This window comes from Electrona antarctica (assembly GCF_951216825.1).
Source record: "Electrona antarctica genome assembly, chromosome: 8".
Taxonomy (NCBI): Eukaryota; Metazoa; Chordata; class Actinopteri; order Myctophiformes; family Myctophidae; genus Electrona; species Electrona antarctica.
The window spans coordinates 39523682-39544969 of NC_136789.1; the positions used below are offsets into that span (position 1 = coordinate 39523682).

At 44.6% G+C, this 21288-nt stretch overlaps 3 protein-coding genes across 3 annotated transcripts; all 3 read left to right on the top strand.

The window, feature by feature from the left end:
* Positions 1–374: 374 nt before the first annotated feature.
* Positions 375–1653, top strand: LOC306928145 (glutamate dehydrogenase, mitochondrial-like; the record flags this gene model as incomplete). The annotated part of the gene is made up of 1 exon (XM_079508071.1): positions 375–1653. The coding sequence occupies exon 1, from the start codon at positions 478–480 to the stop codon at positions 1651–1653; it is 1176 nt and encodes a 391-aa protein (XP_079364197.1). The 5' UTR covers positions 375–477.
* A 4240-nt stretch (positions 1654–5893) lies between these two features.
* kctd7 (potassium channel tetramerization domain containing 7) lies at positions 5894–15926 on the top strand. Its single transcript, XM_079507735.1, has 4 exons — positions 5894–6883; positions 9718–9887; positions 10916–11094; positions 12276–15926. The coding sequence occupies exons 1-4, from the start codon at positions 6419–6421 to the stop codon at positions 12653–12655; spliced, it is 1194 nt and encodes a 397-aa protein (XP_079363861.1). The 5' UTR covers positions 5894–6418; the 3' UTR covers positions 12656–15926.
* Positions 15927–19287: 3361 nt separating this feature from the next.
* LOC306928763 (succinate dehydrogenase [ubiquinone] iron-sulfur subunit, mitochondrial-like) lies at positions 19288–20181 on the top strand (the record flags this gene model as incomplete). Its single annotated transcript, XM_079509035.1, has 1 exon — positions 19288–20181. The coding sequence occupies one exon, from the start codon at positions 19288–19290 to the stop codon at positions 20179–20181; it is 894 nt and encodes a 297-aa protein (XP_079365161.1).
* Between the last annotated feature and the right edge of the window lie 1107 nt (positions 20182–21288).

Here is a 21288-nt window from a genome sequence, read left to right on the forward strand (position 1 = left end):
CTGGTTTAAACCATGATGTACTACCGCTATTTCAGGGAGCTGCTCACCCGCTCCGCGGGGAGCGCGGCGCTGGCCTCCGGCCACGTGGACCGCACTCTCCCGGCGTGTGCATCTCTGCCGCGGGTGCGGCGCTACGGCTCCGTTGCAGACCAGCACGACGACGACCCCAACTTCTTCCGGATGGTGGAGGGCTTCTTCGACCGCGGCGCCGCCATCGTGGAGGACCAGCTGATGGAGGACCTGCGCACCCGCGAGAGCACCCAGCAGAAGAGGAACCGCGTTCGTGGCATCCTGAGCATCATCAAGCCGTGCAACCACGTACTGAGTGTCTCGTTCCCCATCAAGAGGGACAACGGCGAGTGGGAGGTGATCGAGGCGTACCGTGCCCAGCACAGTCAGCACAGGACGCCCTGCAAGGGCGGTATCCGTTACAGTGCGGATGTGTCTTTAGATGAGGTGAAGGCCCTGGCATCTCTGATGACCTACAAATGTGCCGTTGTTGATGTGCCGTTCGGAGGGGCCAAAGCCGGAGTCAAGATCAACCCTAAGAATTACTCTGACAATGAGCTGGAGAAAATCACAAGGAGGTTCACTATTGAGCTGGCCAAGAAGGGATTCATCGGACCCGGCATCGACGTCCCGGCTCCTGACATGAGTACAGGAGAGAGGGAGATGTCCTGGATCGCTGACACATACGCCAACACCATCGCACACACAGACATCAACGCACATGCGTGTGTGACAGGGAAGCCCATCAGCCAGGGCGGTATCCATGGTCGTACTTCTGCCACGGGTCGTGGAGTGTTCCACGGCATCGAGAACTTCATCAATGAGGCTTCGTACATGAGCATGGTGGGTCTGAACCCTGGCTTCCAGGACAAGACCTTCGTCATTCAGGGCTTTGGTAACGTGGGTCACCATTCCATGAGGTACCTCCACAGGTTTGGGGCCAAGTGTGTCGGTGTGGGCGAGATAGACGGCAACATCTACAACCCGGAGGGCATCGATCCCAAACAGCTGGAGGACTACAAACTTCAACATGGGACCATCGTGGGTTTCCCTGGAGCCGAGCCTTATGAGGGCAGCATCCTGGAGGCTGACTGCCACATCCTGATCCCCGCCGCCGGAGAGAAGCAGCTAAGACGCGACAACGCCCCCAGGGTCAAGGCCAAGATTGTTGCCGAAGGTGCCAACGGTCCCACAACTCCAGGCGCCGACGAGATCTTCCTTGAGAACAAGGTTATGGTCATCCCCGACATGTACCTGAACGCTGGTGGTGTCACAGTGTCCTACTTTGAGTGGCTGAAGAACCTCAACCACGTCAGTTACGGACGACTGACCTTCAAGTACGAGAGTGAGGCCAACCGCCACCTCCTCATGTCCGTACAGGAGAGTTTGGAGAGGAAGTTTGGCAAGCAGGGAGGACCCATTCCTGTTGTGCCCACAGCTGATTTCCAGGCCATAGTTGCTGGTGCTTCTGAGAAGGACATTGTCCACTCCGGATTGGCCTACACTATGGAGAGATCCGCCAGGCAAATCATGTGCACAGCCAGCAAGTACAACCTGGGCTTGGACCTGCGGACGGCCGCCTACGTCAATGCCATCGAGAAGGTCTTCAAGGTGTACAACGAGGCCGGGCTTACTTTCACTTAACCATACATGGGCAACTGGCGGCCCGGGCCCCACCATCACTTAATATCAAAATACTGATATATTTCAGCTGTTGCAATTCTAAACATGACCCGCTTTAATTACTTTTATGTATATCTTAATGACTAGTATTAAGGGTTTAGGGTTAGGGTCTTTTTTTGAGTGGTGTAAACCACTCCTACAACTGGCTTTGTTAGTGCAGAAAAAATGAGCATGGTTGCTATGTTCACCCGGGTGTGATTTCATTACGTCAGACAGGCTATATAAGACCTTACACCACTCAGTTCACACGGGTGTGATTTTTTTATGTCAAATGTATTTAGTTCATAAAGTTAACAGAACTAAAGGCATTTGAAATTAACTTTTTTGGATTCCAATTAAAAAATAACAAAAAGATATTCAGGATTTCAATTCAAATATAGCAAAAATAGCTGATCTACAAGCTCAAAACGCGTCACATTGCAACGTGTTTGGAGCTTGTAGATCGGCTATTTTTGCTACGACAGTAATATGCAATGTGGCCCTCTGGAGCTAGTGTGGAAATATAGTGGCCCTCTCCATCGTCAAAGTTGCCCTGCACCCCTGACTTAAACAGCCCGTCACCCGTTAGCGTTTACCGCCCCCCATAATACCCCAACGAAAGAATAATACCTTCCCCACGGATGGTTCCTCCTTTGCCCGTGTCATACACCGGTGAGCTGAGGGGCCTCTTTGTGGTAAGACGTTTCCTACGGATGCTTCCTGTACAGCGTTGCCCTGCAGTACCAAGGAAACATAACAGCGCAACGACACCTAACAGCAGATAAGCATCATGTATATTTGCAGACAGATTGATAAACATCATATACGGTAAGTGGTTAGGCAACTAACTTCTAGATAAAACAGGTGTTATAGGTGTTGGAAAACATAAGGGTCAGAAAGGTTATGGTTTAATAGCAGATGCACATGTCAGCCCTCGCACAACAAGAACGTGTCTCAGCGACGTGTCTCTAGTCACGTAGCTATGAGAAGGCACTTGCGTTGCGCTGATGAATAATTCACAACAATAGTCCTGCATGCAGCTTGTTTGTTATTCTGAATGTTCAAATTTTAAACTTTGGATGGCTAGCCTATAGCACAACCATCAACATTTTTAGGCCACAATATGCCAACTGAGGAAGTTTGTTTATACTAGTGCAAAGTTTTCTTTATTTTCATGCATGGAAGGCACGAGTATAGTTTATAGGCAGAGTTTCCTTAGGCATAATACATAGTTCTTTGTATGCCTGATAGCGTTCCCATCAGGGCTAGGTGGTATGGGAATCTAATATTACAATGTTGTGTTTTGTTTTCTTGAAAAACTAAACAAAACTGTGATATCAATATTGTGAAGATAATATCATAGTTTGCTATGATACATTTTCTTTTTCCAGAATCCCCCAAACTCCCTTATTATGAGCTTAGATTGGCTATTAAGTTAACATCTCATGCACAGACTTCATGGATTTTATTAAATGGACATACATGACTCCTTGATGCGACATTATATTAATTTACAACATAATTAATTCAAGTTTCTAGTTAGTCTCTGATATTGTCCATCTACGTCGTCTCTAGTCTAAGTTGTTTCTAGCATAGAGAGTCACACCTGGCCAACAGGGCACCGTATCCATGGAGCAGTGCCCTGCCGGCCAGGTGCAGCCAACCAGTGCTGAGTCTGCTGACCACACCCCAGCAACCGTCACGTCCAGGGCACAACCCCGCGGACCTGCCCATTGTCCTTTCTCTTATGCCAGAGCCAACAGGAGGCTCTCACTGCCTTGTGTGTTCTTGGGGGACTGCAGGCACTGAGAGGTCTCTAGGACTATGGTCTGCTTCCTGCCTATAGGGTCCTAGTCCACGTCTCACCAGACTTTTCGTCTGTGGCTGTGCGGTGTGCATGTGTCCGTCCTTGGCCACACTTTGGTGTATTTGAGTCAAGGGAGCCTTCTCTACATCTCTGTCACTGTCGTTATCGTTGAATCTGTCCTATCTTTCTTCCTTCCCTCCTCTCGGGAGACTCTGGGGGTCCGCTCATGTGTACGATCTGTATAGCTTGCATGGTGCCCTCTTGCGAGTGCTGCAACAGGAGTTGCTGGCCCCTGTTACCCCGCCAGTCTTTCCTGGGGGTCAGCTGTCTCTACAGCGTCACCGACCTTCTTCGGTTGCCCTCCAGACTTTCCTGGAAGTCTCTGGTTAATTGCCATGGGAGTTCAGCTTGTACATACATCAAGACAACACAACGCGATATTACATATCCACAATCTCAAATGATATCTAATCGCATATCACAATATCAATATTATCGATATATTGTCCAAACCTATTGTTCCCAGGCAACACGTAGGCTACGCTACGCCCAAAACACTTGTTACTGCTCTACTCTGTATTGCAGTACACTTAACAACACAGCAATCAGTGTTTCATGTTGTGAAAGAGCAGTGTTGGAAATTCATATACATATACAAGTGTTTGGACAGGTGGCAGTATCGCATGCACTGAGACAAAGTTGGAATTGCGTTGATTATAAGGCACTGATACCATTGATCAGGTAACCGTAACATTAACAACAACATTCATTGGTGTAATGTGGCCTTGCTATTTTCAGGAAAAGGTCATATTCTTTGACATGATTTAATTGGTTAAAATAACTAGAGATTTACATTTGGAATCCGGATGGCTTCGTGCCTTCCTCGAAATGCAAATGCTGTTTGCACTTATCTTATAGTTGTTAAACTATTGTTCTATGTCACCAATCCTATATACATTGATTCATCTCATATATGTTTTGAATGAATGAATGAATCCATTAATTCATTGAATCAATTCATTGAATGAGTGAATGTATTAATGCATTAATTCATTCATAATAATTAATTAATTAACAGTTTGCAGAAAAAAGAAAAAAGCACAGGAAAGTAGAGTTCAATAAACTGCTAAGAGGATTTAAAACCCCAAGAAAGCTTATGGCTTATTCCATTGGGGTCCTTTATATTCAATTAATTTGATTAATTCATTGAATTCCAAAAATGTTCAACTGTGATTGTTTTGCATACAAGTTCAGATCCTTTAGTTTCTTCATCTGACAATATTTTTGTATTAAATGTAAAGACCATAAGAATTCAACTTGGACATTAACAAAAAGTGCGTGTACACAACCGGAAAACACGATCAAATCACAAAAACGCAATACCGTATTCAGCTGAAAGGAGGCTACCTTTTCAGTTTATCAGCATCATTTTTCGACCGCGGTCGAGATCATGGATTTCACAATGCCATGCCAGACTTCCCGGCCCTTCATTACCATCCCCAGTTCCTGCTTACTGATGCATGTGTCCCTAGCGATGAGGGAACGAGAGTTTTTGAGTGGTGCAACCACTCCAAGGAACAGCAATGTCCGTGTTAACATATGTGACTATGTTTGTGTGTGACTCATGTGTGACTATGAGTACCAGTAGGGGCAAAAGTGGCGCTGTTGTGCCTGCTAATGAGAGAGAGAGAGAGAGAGAGAGAGGGGGGGGGGGGGGGGGGGGGTTGCACCACTCAGTTCACACGGGTGTGATTTTTACCTTGGGTCTGGTCCGCTTTGAGGCAGGACTCCAGAGAAGAAGGGAAGATATAACCTCAGTCAGCTCTGTAGTCTGTAGCAGTGGCCGGGAAACTGTGTTCTTCTGGATCGGACTAGTGGCAGCGGTGGCCGAACGGATAGCGGAGCGGTCTTGATACCGGAAGGTCGCCAGTTCGAATCAGCTGTCCGACACGTTAAAATTACCACCGCTGAAGTGCCCTTGAACAAGGCATTGAACCACTACGATGAAATGTTCTATGAGCAGGGCCTGGCTGGAAACAAGTTCTTGAGCTTAGCCCAGATACCCTGGGTAAATATAGTAATCATTTCATTTCATTTCAAGAAACACGGGGAAGGCTGCCGTATATTAGATTAGTCGATTTTAGTTTATACATTACGAGCATACTGAACGCACCACACAGAGCCGCCCTCTTGTTATACCAGAATTGGTGACCTGTCAGAATATGTACTCTACTTTCATCAATACTCACTACTGGCACGGGGTTTCTTTCTCCTCTTGGGTGTTTTTCAACGTAAATATACATTACTTAATAAAACCTGACCAGAGAGTAAGAGAAGAGCTGTTGTCGCTGCTGCCCTCATAATAGGTCACCAATTTCGGCGTAACACCAGTTCAGTTCAGAGGCTAGTTTATTATTGTCAACCACGTGATTTGTGTCTGTCTGGTGTGCGGCATTCATTCTGCTACTACAACAACCACCTATGTTTGTTTTGTGGTTGGTTGTTGTTGTAGTCCTGTATTAATATTTAACAACAGCTCCTGTTCTATATGAAACACCCTTGCTCGCGGTCCGGACGGCACTTCAGCGGAACCCTGGCTGCACTGAGGAAGAATGTACAGTGGATTTATTTGACGGGTGGGTGCCTCCCCTCCTGACCCAGACCAGACAGACCCTCCTCGGTTCTCTCTGCGTGGCTGCCTGGCTGGCTGGGAGGCTGTGTGTGTGTGTGTGTGTGTGTGTGTGTGTGTGTGTGTGTGTGTGTGTGTGTGTGTGTGTGTGTTCCAGCTCCAGCGTAGAGGAGGAGGAGGATCGCAGTGTGTTTCCATAGCGATCGTTGCATCGGACTAACGGACTCACTTCACCCCCGCCGGGGCCTCGCTCGCTCGGTCTGATCTACACCGTCGCTACAACCACGTCGCTGGTGTGCTTGCTTGCTTGCATGCAGCAGAATGGATCCGACGAACCACCGGCCAACAGCGGCGGCGACCCCCGCCGCCACCACCCCCCACCGCCACCACCGCCGTCCCACTCGTTCAACAACGTCCCCCCCGGCCCTAGCCCTGGCCCCGGTGCCGGCCCGCTGCTGCTCTCGCCCGCGGCGGCCACATCATCATCATCGTCGTCGTCGTCTTCGCGGGTGAGGAGGTTCGTCCAAGAGAGACAGCGGACGCTGCCGCTGCCCAGAGTGATGGTGGTGTTCTCCAGCGACCACAGCGGCAGCGAGAACAACAACAACAACAAGCCCGATGCCATTGCCGCCGCCATGGCGAGCTGCTCCTCGGACTCCTCCGCGGAGGAGGAGTTCAGAAAGCCGCCGCTGGCCATCGCTCCGAGTCCGGCGGCGGCGACTCCCAGTCTGACCCTGGGCAAGGCGCTCCGCTCGACCTTCAGTGCATCACAGGAGGTAGGTAACCGTTACAGTAGTAGTAGTAGGGGCCCTGCTGTGTGTGTGTGTGTGTGTGTGTGTGTGTGTGTGTGTGTGTGTGTGTCGCGCGCGCGCGCGTGTGTCATTGCTACTGTACTGCCAGCATATTGCACATAGAGAATGCAGGGCAGCAGCCTCATATTATGGTATGGCTTGGTGTGTCCTCAACGTGGATACGTTCTGTTCTGTTCTGTTCTTGGATGAATGACTCCTGAGTCCTACTTGACTTTCTCTGACACAGTTGCACATCATGGACCAGCACTGGCACTTGACTACACACCTGTAGTTCTCAAAAAATAACCCCAAATGCACATGTATTATTTGTTTCCCCACGGACCACCACCATCTGAAAAGGTTTCTCCAGGGCAGGGACCCCTCCAGAGGAGAAGATTTATGAAAAATAAAATAATAATATTCAAACATCTTAAAAAATACTAAATAGCAGATGTAGCCTACAAGCTCGCTGCATCCGAACACCTTCCTGTAGAAAACACCTGGGATGCGGGCACCGAAACAAAGCTACCTTCTGATGTCACTGAGCATCATAAAGGTACTGAAGGAGCCACCCACCTGATGATCGTCTATTTTGCCAACGTACTGTATATAAAGGTATCAGGTACGGTCGCCCCTAAACCATCTCGACCCTCGATTCTTTCCGCCGACCTCACACCGACCATCGGTGCCGGGGTTCTTGTATTCTTTATTTTGTTTTACTGAGAATAAGGTTAGAAATACATTTATAAATGGATAAAATGGTAAAATGATTGTGATGCTTAATTAATGCTTGATTAACTACTTTTGCTGCGGACCCCCTGAAGTTGAACCCTCCCCAAGGAACCCTGGGGGTCCCCGGACAGACTCCACTTTGAGAACCAATGCACCACACAACATGCCTGCAGTCAGGATAATCGCTGTACATGTGTCATTGCTGATAGATGCCGTGGTTGAGTGACTGTACACATACAGTAGCTAGTGTTTCAGAAACTGTTCAGGTCGAGAGAGACCCAAAAGAGAGATTAGACGTTTGCCTGGGACCCAAACTAGTGAAATTTAAATTGCCGATCTACAAGCACACAACGCGTTGCTTTGCGCTGTGGTGCGAGCTTGTAGACCGGCTATTTTCACTACTTCTACTTCTTAATAATTATTCTTTTTTATTTATGGGATTTCTTAGATTTGTTTGTTTTAAAATGTATCACATTATTTTTCATTTAAAAATCATTTGAATGGTATTTTACACCATGATGATGTACGATGATAAGAGCGCCCCTCACTTCACACAGGTGTGATTTCTTTTTAATGGTATATATTACATCGGGTAAAATATACCCGGGTTTAGTGATGGTGTGACAAAAGTTGGGTTTAGTGTTCTAGGGTTAGTGATATTACACATGCACGCACTGCATATTCTCCAGGGGTCTGTCCAGTGTCCACACGTCTTGGCTCACAATATGGCAGTGATCTGTAGCCAGTAGCTACTAGCTGGATCATGACTACGTGTTACTGTAAGTGTCAGGTCTCATAATGTTCAAGCCGAGCTGATGGATCCCCATATGGCCTGTCAACAGTGTTGGGCTTGCTAGTACGGTATAATACCCAGTCGGATAATCTTGTCTCTTTAACCACTTAAAGGGTTAGTTCAGATTTTCGGACTTAAAGCTGTAGGAAATACTTTGCCATTAATATGTACCAGTAGTGGTTGCAAAGGTATTAATTGATTGTCTGTGTCCTGTGGTGGGAGTTCTGGGCTGGTTTTGGTGAATATTAAGTAGTTCCAATCATTTGGTTTTGTGCGGGTCTAGGGGCCACTCATTAAAAATAAATGAATACAAAACAATAGCATCATTTGTATTGTTGACCTATTTCTACCATAGCGCTTTTGTTCAACTTTGACCCCTCTCTCACATGGAACTATGTTTTTGTGCTGCTGGCGTAGCGATACTGGACACAAACAAATAAGTCAAAAATCTGAACTAACCCTTTATACCCTGTATAGTTCCTCAGGGCCCCATAGTAGTGTCTTTTCTTCGTTATTGTGGGGAAAGCTTTTGCTGAAAATAGCCGATCGACAAGCTCACAACGTAAATGAGACCCCCCTCCATGTATCTTTAAGGTTATGCATTGCAGGAAAGAAGAGATCCTGGAATTTGCAATGATAATACTGTATATAAATTTAAATTATATATATTTTTTAGAAAAGATGGCCGCAAGGTTTGTGGGGCCAAATTACCCTACTGATCTACAAGCTCACACACGTCACATCACGTCACATTGCGAGCTTGTAGATCACAATTTTAGCTATTTATGGGGGGGGGGGGGGGGGGGGGGGGGATCTCACAATTTCCAACTTCCTAAATCGGAGATTAAAATAGGGTGCATTTTGCATCCCAAAACGCAGTTTATAGTTAAGGGATGCAATAAAACAACGACCTCTACATCCTCTACATAGCACTACTGTACTACTGTACTGTTTTTTTATTCTAGTTTATTTTGCTAGCTTTAGTTATAATAATAATTTCTTCTTCTGTTTTCTACATGAATATAACCACATTATATAACCATATAAAGCTGAAATGGGAGTTAAATGCTGCAATTTGTAAAAATGGCAAAATATGACTCCTATAATGTCGTTGAAGTGGGACTCATAAAATGTCCCCTAAAAGCCCATCCCTGCATCCCAGGACTACTACTGTACATTGAAAACCTATTTACATCACTGCTAAATACACCAAGAGTAAATGGATTATCGCACGCCGCTCGCTGTGTGAGTCTCATCTTCACGGCCGCTTCCCTTTCCGTCTGATCCCATCCAGTTCCCGGAGGTCATCCCCCTCAACGTGGGGGGCACGTACTTCACCACCCGCCTGTCCACACTGCGGCGCTACGAGGACACCATGCTGGCCGCCATGTTCAGCGGACGACATCACATCCCACGCGACGCAGAGGGGCGCTTCTTCATTGACCGGGATGGGGCATACTTCGGGTGAGCACCTTCCGACCAGTGGTTAACTTCTCAACCTTTTCGGGCCGCGTAGGATTCGATCCATTACATTTACTTTTACTCGGTTCCATAGATGAATATTGTGAAAATAGCAGATCTACAAGCTATTTTCAAGATGTTTGCCTCTTTTTTACATTATTTGTTTGACCAGTTTTTATAGTATAGTTTGTTGATTACTTTTTATGCAGTAATGGTCTTTTGTTCTCTCTCTTTTTTCTTTCCTTGTTTTTTTCTTCTCTTTATTTTCCTTTGAGGTAGTCAGACAGTCTTAAAAGTCCTTAAATTGTCACTGGGCGTATCTCGAACTAGGTCTAGCTGATATTGACAAAATCTAATGTCACAATAGTTTTGACAAATTACCCCATCCACGTTGTGGATGGTTATTCGTGCTTTCACAAAATATTTACACAATGATAATTTTTTTTGATGAATAATCATCAGTAACAATGTCTATATAACAACTACGTGGGTAAAGGGAAATAATAGTATAGCTAAAACAGCCAGGTAAGTTTACAGCTTGACATCACTTCACTGTAATGCTTAGATTAGTCTTTCATAAGAGGAAAAAATAACACTTGGCCTTATCATGATGTTAAGATATCCCAGACCATATCTAGTTTCATATAATTATATTAATATAATGATTTATTACCCAGCCCCCTATCTAGAATCACTTCTTTATGACTTTACTTAATTTTAAGTGAATTTCGTCATTTATTTTCCCCATCTGTGAGTCTGAATGTGAATGTATGCTGGACATTATGCTATGTTGTGGTGGTGTTTGAGGCATATCCATTGTCTTGTATCAATTAAATGCACCACAATGAAGCCAAGAGTAATTTCTGCATGTGTACAATACTCCTTTCTATTCCGCATCGGTCTGTGTGTTATTGATACAGATGCTGTTGCTGCTGTATATCCATTTTTAAACTTGGGTCGCGTGATGATAAGCTTTTGTACTGTCACACGGGTTGCGTCTGCCAACAGTATATATCGTTTCCCTTCCAAAGTGACATCCTAAACTTCCTGCGAGAAGGTGAGCTACCTCACAGAGACCGGATCCGGGCGGTGCACAGGGAAGCACAGTACTACGCCCTGGGACCCTTGCTGGACAGCCTGGAGGACCGACAGCCACTCACCGGAGAGAAAGTACGGCAGGCCTTTCTGGACCTGCTGCCCTACTACAAAGGTGTGTGCCTGGCATTCGTTTGTATCTGAATCTGCAAAGCAGAAGCCTCAGTGTTAACACATTGACTGGCCATGGACGTCCCTGGACGTCATACCAAAACCAACACTTTGTGTTTTCAGCGATTGCGCTAGACTCGCTAGAGGGTGTTCTTCGCCGACGTATGAATGACGCTAGGTTGCTAGAAGACGGATACAACCCGGAAATGAAGCAGAAGTAAACTATTCTTCATTCCGTTCGCCCCCGCCTTATAAGATTTTGAAAAAATATATTTATTCTATATTCTATCAACCAGCGCAGATTGCGTATTTGGTCAAAATGAGCAATATTCAAATTCAACAGCACCATAAATGAAGAACCGATGAAATGTATTGTCCAGACAGCTTTTGTTTACATCCTGGACACATCGTGGGTCGACAAAATAAGTACACTGAAAATCACTGGTGGTGGCGGAATAATTGATTAATTATTGATTAATGAATGTACTAGGCAAAGTTGATTTTGAACGTAAATCCTGTTGTTCCGATGTGAGGAGATAATATACGTATTGCAATACATGTCTTCTGTGTATTTGTTCAGTGGAATGCGTTTGTGTTCAGGCGTGTCGCCAAACACGTCGCTTCGCGTCATCTGGCATACTGAATGCACGCCCAATAAATGAACGTGAAACGACATCTATTTGTCAAAACATCTGGCTTTGTCAGGAGGGGTACTAAATAGTGTTAAATCTAGTCTAAACCTAAAAAATCACACCCGTGTGAACTGAGTGGTGTAAGGTCTTATATAGACTGATCAGCTGTGGTCTGACGTAATGTCTGACGTAATGAAATCACACCCGTGTGAACTGGGTGACCATAGCAACCATGCTCATTTTTTGGTACGAACAGACATGTAAACTAACAAAGCCAGTTGTAGGATTGGTTTACACCACTCAAAAACACACCCGTGTGAACTGAGTGGTGTAAGGTATTATATAGCCTGATCAGCTGTGGTCTGACATAATATCTGACGTAATGAAATCACACCCGTGTGAACTGAGTGACCATAGCAACCATGCTAATTTTTTTGGTACGAACAAACACGTGGACACGTAAACTAACAAAGCCAGTTGTTGGAGTGGTTTACACCACTCAAAAAACACACAAACAACAACAACCCCAAACTTTTTTCTCCCTCCTCCTCAGACAATCTGGAGCGCATCGTGGAGATCGCGAAGCTGCGGGCCATGCAGCGGAAGGCGCGCTTCGCCAAGCTGAAGATCTGTGTGTACAAGGAGGAGATGCCCATCACGCCGTACGAGCGGCCGCTCTTCAACTCGCTGCGCTTCGAGCGCAGCGGCGACGGTGAGGGCAAGCTGTTCGAGCACCACTGCGAGGTGGACGTCTCGTTCGGGCCGTGGGAGGCGGTGGCGGACGTGTACGACCTGCTGCACTGCATCGTGGGCGACCTGGCGGAGCGCGGCATCACCGCCGATCAGCAGTGCATCGGCGTCTGTGACAAGCACCTGATCAACCACTACTACTGCAAGAGGCCCATCTACGAGTTCAAGATCACGTGGTGGTGAGAGACATGGAGGAGGAGGAGCAGGGGGGGGGGACCTAAAAGCCAAATGACATGCTCCTTCTGACGTCGGAAGATCTCTCCCACGGGGTTCGGGAAGGCTTCCCGATGCTAGAGTTCGGAGGGTTCGGGAGTCGGGACATCGTGTAGGTGCAGGGATTTCAGAGGAAAAAGTTCTTGGACCGTCCTTTCTGAAGGTCGGAATGACGCCAAATTATGGTTATGTCACCTCCCTTTCCGAAGAAAAGATTGGAGGATCGGAAGGAGTATGGACCGCGCTATATGTTCACCTTTACGACTCCCGTGTGTGTGTGTGTGTGGGGGGGGGGGGACACTATGAATGTCCTGAATGGGTGCTTTTGTCTTGGACCGAACCTGGGTTGATGTGAGTGGATGATTGATCACCCTGATTAAAGACACACGGAAGACATTGCCGAAAGACAGCAGAAATGATCTTCTAGGATACAGTTTCACAACGAAGGGTTTGGGGACCATCACCAGGTGTCCAAAATCCAAATGGGCCCTTACAGGTCTGTAACTCTAGTATCAAATGGGGCTCCATCAGACAGGGAGCGACATAGCGCCTCCGTTGGTCTCACCTGGCTCCTCATAGGAATAGATGTGTTTTTAACACGTTGTGTAGAACAAATGTGACAGTTTGCACAATTTACTAGTATTTAGACATTTAGCAGAGCGACTTACAATAAACAAGGTAAACACATGCAGAGAGACAGTGCAGTACCTCAGTAAAAAACTAGCATCATGAGTAAACCAAGAACCTAGCATCAGTCTGAAGAACAATATGCTATCAAAAATAATAAGCTGTACATTGAACCACTGTACCAGGTAAACAATGAATGAACCATAGAATCTGTCTAAATGACGTGCTATCTAAATCTTTACTTTGTGGTCAGGAAAAACATGAGAACAAAAACATGAGAACAAAATGACCACGGTACGTCTGCGTGGTCATCACGTAGGTCAAACTGTGCTATGGGCTAACTAAGGTGCGGGCAGTGTCACAGGAGTGCACCCGCTTGTCGCTTCGCCTGTCTGATTGCCCGCGACTCCCTAAATGCCCGCTCGGCGCTCATTGAAAATGATTTCCATGGCACGTGTGAAAAGCCCTTGATGCATAACTGGGGGGTCCTTGAAATTAAAACAGCTGGAAATCTCTGAACTAAACTCCTACTGGACATACCCCGAACCTACACTGCAAAATGTGGTTCCCATTTGTACAACCTCAAAGTTACAGACCCATAAGCATCCGTTCGGACCCCTGGGGGTCCCCGGACTTGAAGTTGGGGTCCCGTGCGCTAGGAGACAGACAGTAGGCTCCCTCATTTGTTTCTGAAAATCTCCTGAGAATCTTATCATGCTGCTACTGTAATATTTTAATGAATGAGCAAGTTGGAGGTTTTGTAAGCCAGTCGTTTGGTGTCATTTGCTTTCAGTTTTCCTGTTAATCATGATCATGTATGCTGTATGAAGTTCTTTCAAAAAAATGTTGAACGTTTTTTTGAGAATTTCGAAAACAGATGTACGAGCTTTCCATACACCTCCAACTATAAGCTACTAGTCATCTGTCCAAGGATTGTTAGGGTTTAATGCTAAGTTCACATTTTAATTCTCATCCACAATCCCCATCCTGTTATGACCCTATGGTATCTTTGATATGAAAGGTACGCCTTCAAATTCACCCAGGATTCAGTGTAGCCAGCGCTGTATGAATATACTACATACATGTAAGTAACTCTTTTGGTTCTGATGACTTCTATCCTTCTATTGAGGTGATCAATAACACCTATTCATCTTCATAATAATCTGTAGACCAATAGTAAAGCCAGCTTCATAAAAAAAGACACGGTTATAAGGTGGCCTGAAATCGTTGCTGTCAGGCAGAGACCTTGTATCTCCATGTTTCAACTTTTTATATATTTTTTGTAAAATTAATGTCCTACTTCGTCATGCAAGAATATCACACAAAAGTAGCGAAAAGGCCAGATTGCAAGCTCACAACACGTCAGTTTGTGAGCTTGATGTATAACCAGCTATTTCCGCTACTTTTGAAACATTTTAAAAGTAAGTCTGTGAGTTTTATATAACCAATGAAAAGTATTAACTGAAGAGCATGGTTGGATCCATTGAATTACAGGTTATTTTCTCCATTTCCTGGAAAGTAAAGGTTTTGGACATAGTTTAGTTTAGTTTAGTTAATAGTAAGTAATAACACGGGTTAATCAATCGAGGATATGACAGTACAAGGCTTCCACTGGACAGGGCTCAAGTGCATCTTCAACTTGTAACCAAAGTATAAACACCAAACACCCCATATTGAGTTGAGTCTGGCTGAGATAAAAATCTTCCTTTGTGTTTAAATATTGGAGCTGTTGGGGTAGGGTGACATTCCTCTTCTGCAAACACCACATATGGTACCATTTTCAATCGTGAGCTGTTAATGCAAACACTGGCAAAAGATTCATGGCGGTTTCAAGAGCGGGAATGTGACTACTAAAAGGTGCCATAATTGGTATTCAGAACTTCCAAAGTTTTCTTCAGTATACAATACGTATACTGAAGTATCAGCTACGTATACACTACAGTTAGTAAAGTAACCCTTGATTTATACTTGTAAGTTGTGTGCCATTGTTGCACACTGACAATAGCCGATGTACAGGCTCACAAAGGCATAACGCTGCGACGCGTTGTAGATCGGCTGTTTTCATCGCACGGAACCGATGCACAACTAAGTATGAATCACCTGATCAATTGACTTGAAAAGAATAAGCTTTATACTAGTTTATCCATATGGAATGGTGTTCTTAGATGTTGTGGTAACTCGGTCAACCCCAATCCAAAACTAAATTTGAATCTGATATTGTACAGAAATATCATAATAATAGCATTATGTTTGATTTTGTCAAGACAAGAAAAAGATTGTATTTGACCAACTCATTACTGCATCACAATTCTTGCTTGCTGCAGGAGTGTATTGCATTCATCTCCAAAAGGAATTTGGTTAGGGTTTTTTCTAACGTCAACACATTTGCACTGTTGACATTTTCTCATTATATTGATATCTCTTCTCGGTATGCAGTCTATACGTGTCATTTCTCATTATTATTAATCAAGGACACTCGGCAGGCAGACTTTGCGACGGTCTAATACTTTTAAGTAACGGCCAGGCGTTATTTTCGGTCAACCCAAAGTTTATTTTTATCTGATCATCCCATATTGGATCATTTGTTCCGTCTGATACCTGATACCTGTCTTTTACCCCCTGTACCACCCTAATTAATTTAAATGTGTGTCCAAGTGAATGGCTTTTTATCTGTTACAATCAAGAAAGGTGGTGGCTATTGCCTTCCTATTCCAAGGCGCTTATTGCACATTTCTGCCAACATGCTTCTTGTTGGCTTCATGTGTACAGCAACTGAAAGAGATTTAGGATATACTGCCTTAATCACCAGATTACTGATCTTGTGGTGCTACAGTAGATTAATTAACTAATTAAGCCCTACAGGACTTCGTCTTGTGACAAAAAGGGACAATAGCCCATCTACAAGCTTGTAGATCACATTATTTTTGCACATGCTTTTCGTAAATCTTTCTGAAAACATAGGGGAAAGAGAAAGAATAAAGAATGCCTATAGTGTCATGGCCAACGTACGGTAGGGACAGACACCAGGTTGGAAGTGGTCAAGGTTAACAGCAGGTCTGATACTGATGTCATGGCCAACGTACGGTAGGGACAGACACCAGGTTGGAAGTGGTCAAGGTTAACAGCAGGTCTGATACTGATATGGACGTCATGTTATTGATGTCAATATACTGTAGCCTATGTGGAACGTTCAAATCAAAACGACACAGCTGCGACACGTTTTGAGCTTGTAGATCTGCTATTACCACTATTTTTTAAGTTTGGGAAAATGCATTGACATTTTTAACATATGGAAATGATTGTAACCATTATGGCGATTTATAAATAATTGCGATTATGTAATAATTGTGACAGGCCTAATCACAATCACGGTGATATGACTGCATTTGCTCATGCTGTGCACATGGCACACATTATTTGCAAATCCATATTATTATTAGAAGTCATATCTGTATACTGTACAAAGCAACATAGACACTCTTTACATTTCTGTACTGTTTCTGTACTTTAAAACGTCCAATTCTATTTTGTTTTAAGTGCATTAATGACAAAATGTTATGATGCTTCTATAACTGGAACATTGTGAGCGATACATTGGTGTGATTTGTCAGCAAACAAACTCTACATACAGATGCAATGGCGCCCTCTCTTGGACTAACTATGAATGTGATGCACAGAGAAAAATATCTCATATTACAGTTAAAGCTCAGGTTGCCAGAAAGAGACTATAGGGGCCCTATCGTGGGCGCCACCTTACGCGGAGTGCAAGATGGGGCCCTATAGATCTCATTATCTGGAGAACCCCTGATTACTTCTTTCAAGATAAATGCTCTTCAAATACCTTGTAACCTTTATGGTACCATAGCAACAGCTGCACTTACAACGTGACATAAATGAGTCCAGGTGTTTCATGGAAATCCGTTGAGTCCAGGTTAAAGTCAGGGCTGACTAAAGTGCCTTCTCCCAAAGGCACTGCAGTTTTCCAATTACTAGTAGCCTAATTCACCAATTATTTGCATTCCATTATAATGTGTTTCCAGAGTTTTTTGTTTTAAGTGACTGGTGAAAAAGTGCAATGAGTTAGCTAGTACAATCGTAGTGTAGGGTGTCCTCTTTTTTTAAATCTATAGTGGCGTCTATTTCGTTGTTTTGCAGGTATAATTTATTTAACAACCCGTAAGGTTATTATGTTTATGGCTCTCTTAATTCCCTTCACATCACAGTCAGATTGTGAGTTTGAGTGTTTACCCTGAAAGTGTATAAATGTTTGAGCAAATGGACCAAATGCGAAACGGCTTAAAATTCCGAATGCCCAAAAGGGGGACGGCAGGTTAAAAATGTTTGAATTGGCACAATAATCTTATGAATTGAATTTAAATGATTGCTTTTTAATAATTATGAATTTATTCTTTCCGCTTGGCCCTGGCCCACTTTGAAAATCACATTTTCGGTTACATTTGTACATTTTGTACACTCTCTGAGTTGAATGAACTCTCGGGAGCTCCTTTATTGGCCGGTGAATGTCATCATCATTGTGTATCATTTCATTGCTGGCTCTAGCCACCATTGGCACAAGAAAGTAAAAAGGTGTGTGCAGCTTCACCAGTGTCCCACGATTCTAGCCTGCGATTAGCCAGACTGATAACGTGGATTCACTCACACGTTTTTCTCCACTGTGGAGCAACGTGTGAGTTATCAGTCTGGCTAATGCCAGGCTTCCATTAGTTCACTAGTCTTACCAGATGACTCTTGTGTTAAACATGAATCTATTGCATTGTTTGTTGTAATGCTCTGCTATATTGTGCAAATAGTAAGTTATGTATATTTTATGGATTTTATAACAAAGTAAAATACAGTTTGCCTAATTCTGTATAAAGCTAATGTCTCCTTTGTCATTTGTTTCCCCTGGTGGTGGATAAAGGGTCATGGCGCTCGTTCATTCCTTCTTTTTGGAGAATGTTGCTTCGAAATTAGATCGAGCACATTTTGGCATTCAGTCTTCCAAAGATGATTACTGTAGCTGCACTAGACAGGCAACTGAGTCCTTGGTTGATAAATAGCATTGTTTATACAGAGCTGCTTGGTAGCCAAGCAATGTTATTACGGATCTGTTATGCTGCAGCAAAATTGCAGATGGAAGTTGGTACAATTAATGTCTAGATCGAGCATCTCTACGCCATCTAGGTTACTTCTCATCCTAACGTCTGAAAGATTCCTCTTTGAGATGGGGGGGAAAGGGTGCCACAGTTAACTAACGTTGTGAGCTTCTATTGGCTATTTTTGGCTGGCTATGTCAATGTCGTTTGCATTGGGATGAACCCCAATATGGAGGCACATGTCATAGATCAGGGGTTCTCAACCCGTGGGTCGCGACCCCTCGGGGGGTCGCCAAATTATTTTAGGGGGGTCCCCAAATTATAAAAAAAAAAAGAAAAAAAAAGGGGGGTTTTTTAATTTTATTTTCACGATTTTTCAAAAATAGCAGACCTACAAGCTCGTAGCGCGCCACTCGGTGGCGCGCTATGAGCTTGTAGATCTGCTATTTTTAAATAGCTAAATTATAACAATGCTTAAAACACCAAAAGGGGTTCCCGCCCAAAATGGGTTAAGGTTATTGTAGCAGTCAATTTATATTGGGGGTCGGGAGGGGGCGGGGCGGGGGTCCCGAGACGTTGCCAAAGCATTTCCGGGGGTCCCCGGCCAAAAACGTTGAGAACCCCTGTCATAGATGACTGACGTCAAAGATTGACTGCGCGAATCAGTGTTGTTAGGTAACAGTTTGTCGTGTGTGACATCAGACCAGGCATTGGTCTCTGTAGCACAGTGGTTACACAGTGACAGCACATAGCAAATAAACAACGATAGCTCCTTCACATCACACACTTTAAACAGTCCAAACTGGCTCTACGACCATTGGATTAAAGCTGAGAGCACCTGCTTTAAATGTCGATCAAAATCAACCTCCCTTTTCCAACATGTTGGTTGCTGCTCTGTCCTCCTTGAGTCGCTGTGGTGTTTTGGCACTCCGCTCCCCCATCAGATTAATGGCGATTCGGTGTGTCCAAACAGCAGCAGCAGCTCCAGCACCACAGCCCAGAGTAAAAGAATTCCAGGTGTACCGTTGGGACCCAGACACTCCAGGGGTCAAGCCCCGTATGCAGACCTATGACATCGACCTCAACGCGTGTGGCCCCATGGTTCTGGATGCTCTCATCAAGATCAAGAATGAGATGGACGCCACACTGACCTTCCGCCGCTCCTGCAGAGAAGGCATTTGTGGTTCTTGTGCGATGAACATCGGCGGGGGCAACACACTGGCCTGCCTTGACAAGATTGACACCGACCTCAACAGGCCAGTAAAGATTCGACCCCTGCCACACATGTACGTGATCAAGGATCTGGTGCCCGATATGAATAACTTCTATGCCCAGTACAAGCACATTGAGCCCTATCTGAAGAAGAAAGATGAGACAAATGAAGGGAAGGAGCAATACCTGCAGACTGTGGGGGACAGAAAGAAACTGGACGGCCTGTACGAATGTATTCTCTGCGCCTGCTGCACCACGAGTTGCCCCAGCTACTGGTGGAATGGCGATAAATACCTCGGGCCGGCTGTTCTTATGCAGGCCTACCGATGGATAATTGACTCACGAGATGAGTTCAGAGACGAGCGATTGTCTAAGCTGGAGGATGACTTCAAACTCTACCGCTGTCACACTATCATGAACTGCACTCAGGCCTGCCCCAAGGGTCTGAACCCAGGTGAGGCCATAGCTGAGATTAAGAAGATGATGCCCACTAATACTATGAGGAGACATCGGCAGTTGGCATTCTCGAACTGGGATCTGGGGACACCCATGGGTGGTTGAGGGGAATACAAGAACGCTCGCCCCAAGACATACTCACCCTGGGTCAAATCCGGTGACCTCGGAACGGTTGCCAGTCGCCACCGGGTATTCCTAAACGTAACCCCAGTAGAACTATGCCTAAACCTAACCTCGGTAAAACTATGCCTAAACCTGACCTTGGTCCTAAATGTAACCTCATTTTAACTATATGCCAAAACCTTACGTTATTTCTACCTAGCATTAATAAAACTATGCTTAACCCTAAACGCATTCCTAACCTAATACTCGGTAAAATAAATACAAGAATACCTGACTGCTAGGGGCGTGTGGTCGGTGAAAGAAATGAGGGCGAGTGTGTTTTCGGGCAAGCTTTCCAGTTACCATTGAGGGGGTTTCCAGGAGGTCCCCAGAAAATGAGACTCTTAAATTTCACTACTATTTCACAGGCTAGAAGTTAAGCCCCTAATGACGTGTATAAGAATGACTATTTGGGATCATTGGTTTCACTCTCTCCACTCCTATACAATTGTAGAACTATACTTAACAATAATCTTCAGGTCCCCAATCTGAGAAAAAGTCTGTCCTGAGAGACTATCAGGTCCCTGGTGCAAGTTATTGTCACAGGCAGGGTCCTTGACCTTGACGTGAACATTTTTCAGAACCTTTGGCTTAGGCTACTGCATGAAAACATCCTTAAACCTTTCCAATATCTATTAAATTACATACAGTACATATATGTTCTGTTCCTCTCTATTTCCAAACCACCACAATTAATGGGAGAGTTACTATAATTCCATCTGCATGGTTTGAGATTCTGCGAATTTGACCTGTTACCGTCAGGCAGGAGGCTATAGACTATAGCCTATAGAGTGCTAATGGCACTAGCAAAAATATAAATCCTCATACATCATCTCATGAACATCTGGTTAAATTTATGTCATATTTGGCGGACATTTGACCTAATTTCCCCTTTCATTGTCAATGGCAAATATTGAGACGTGACAAAAGCTGTATATAGGAGGGGCCCTCAAAAAATAAGGGTTGTAACTTTGTTTGTGCCAACTGCAGTGGACATTTTATATAAATAAATATAAATAAAAAAATGTTTAAATAGCTCTAGCCTCTATA

Bases quoted from the DNA above. Each gene is read 5' to 3' on its own strand.
- kctd7 (XM_079507735.1), top strand. From the start codon at position 6,419: ATGCAGCAGAATGGATCCGACGAACCACCGGCCAACAGCGGCGGCGAC. The intron at 9,888-10,915 runs GTGAGCACCTTC...TCCCTTCCAAAG, and splicing joins CGGGATGGGGCATACTTCGG to TGACATCCTAAACTTCCTGC. The intron at 11,095-12,275 runs GTGTGTGCCTGG...CCTCCTCCTCAG, and splicing joins CCTGCTGCCCTACTACAAAG to ACAATCTGGAGCGCATCGTG.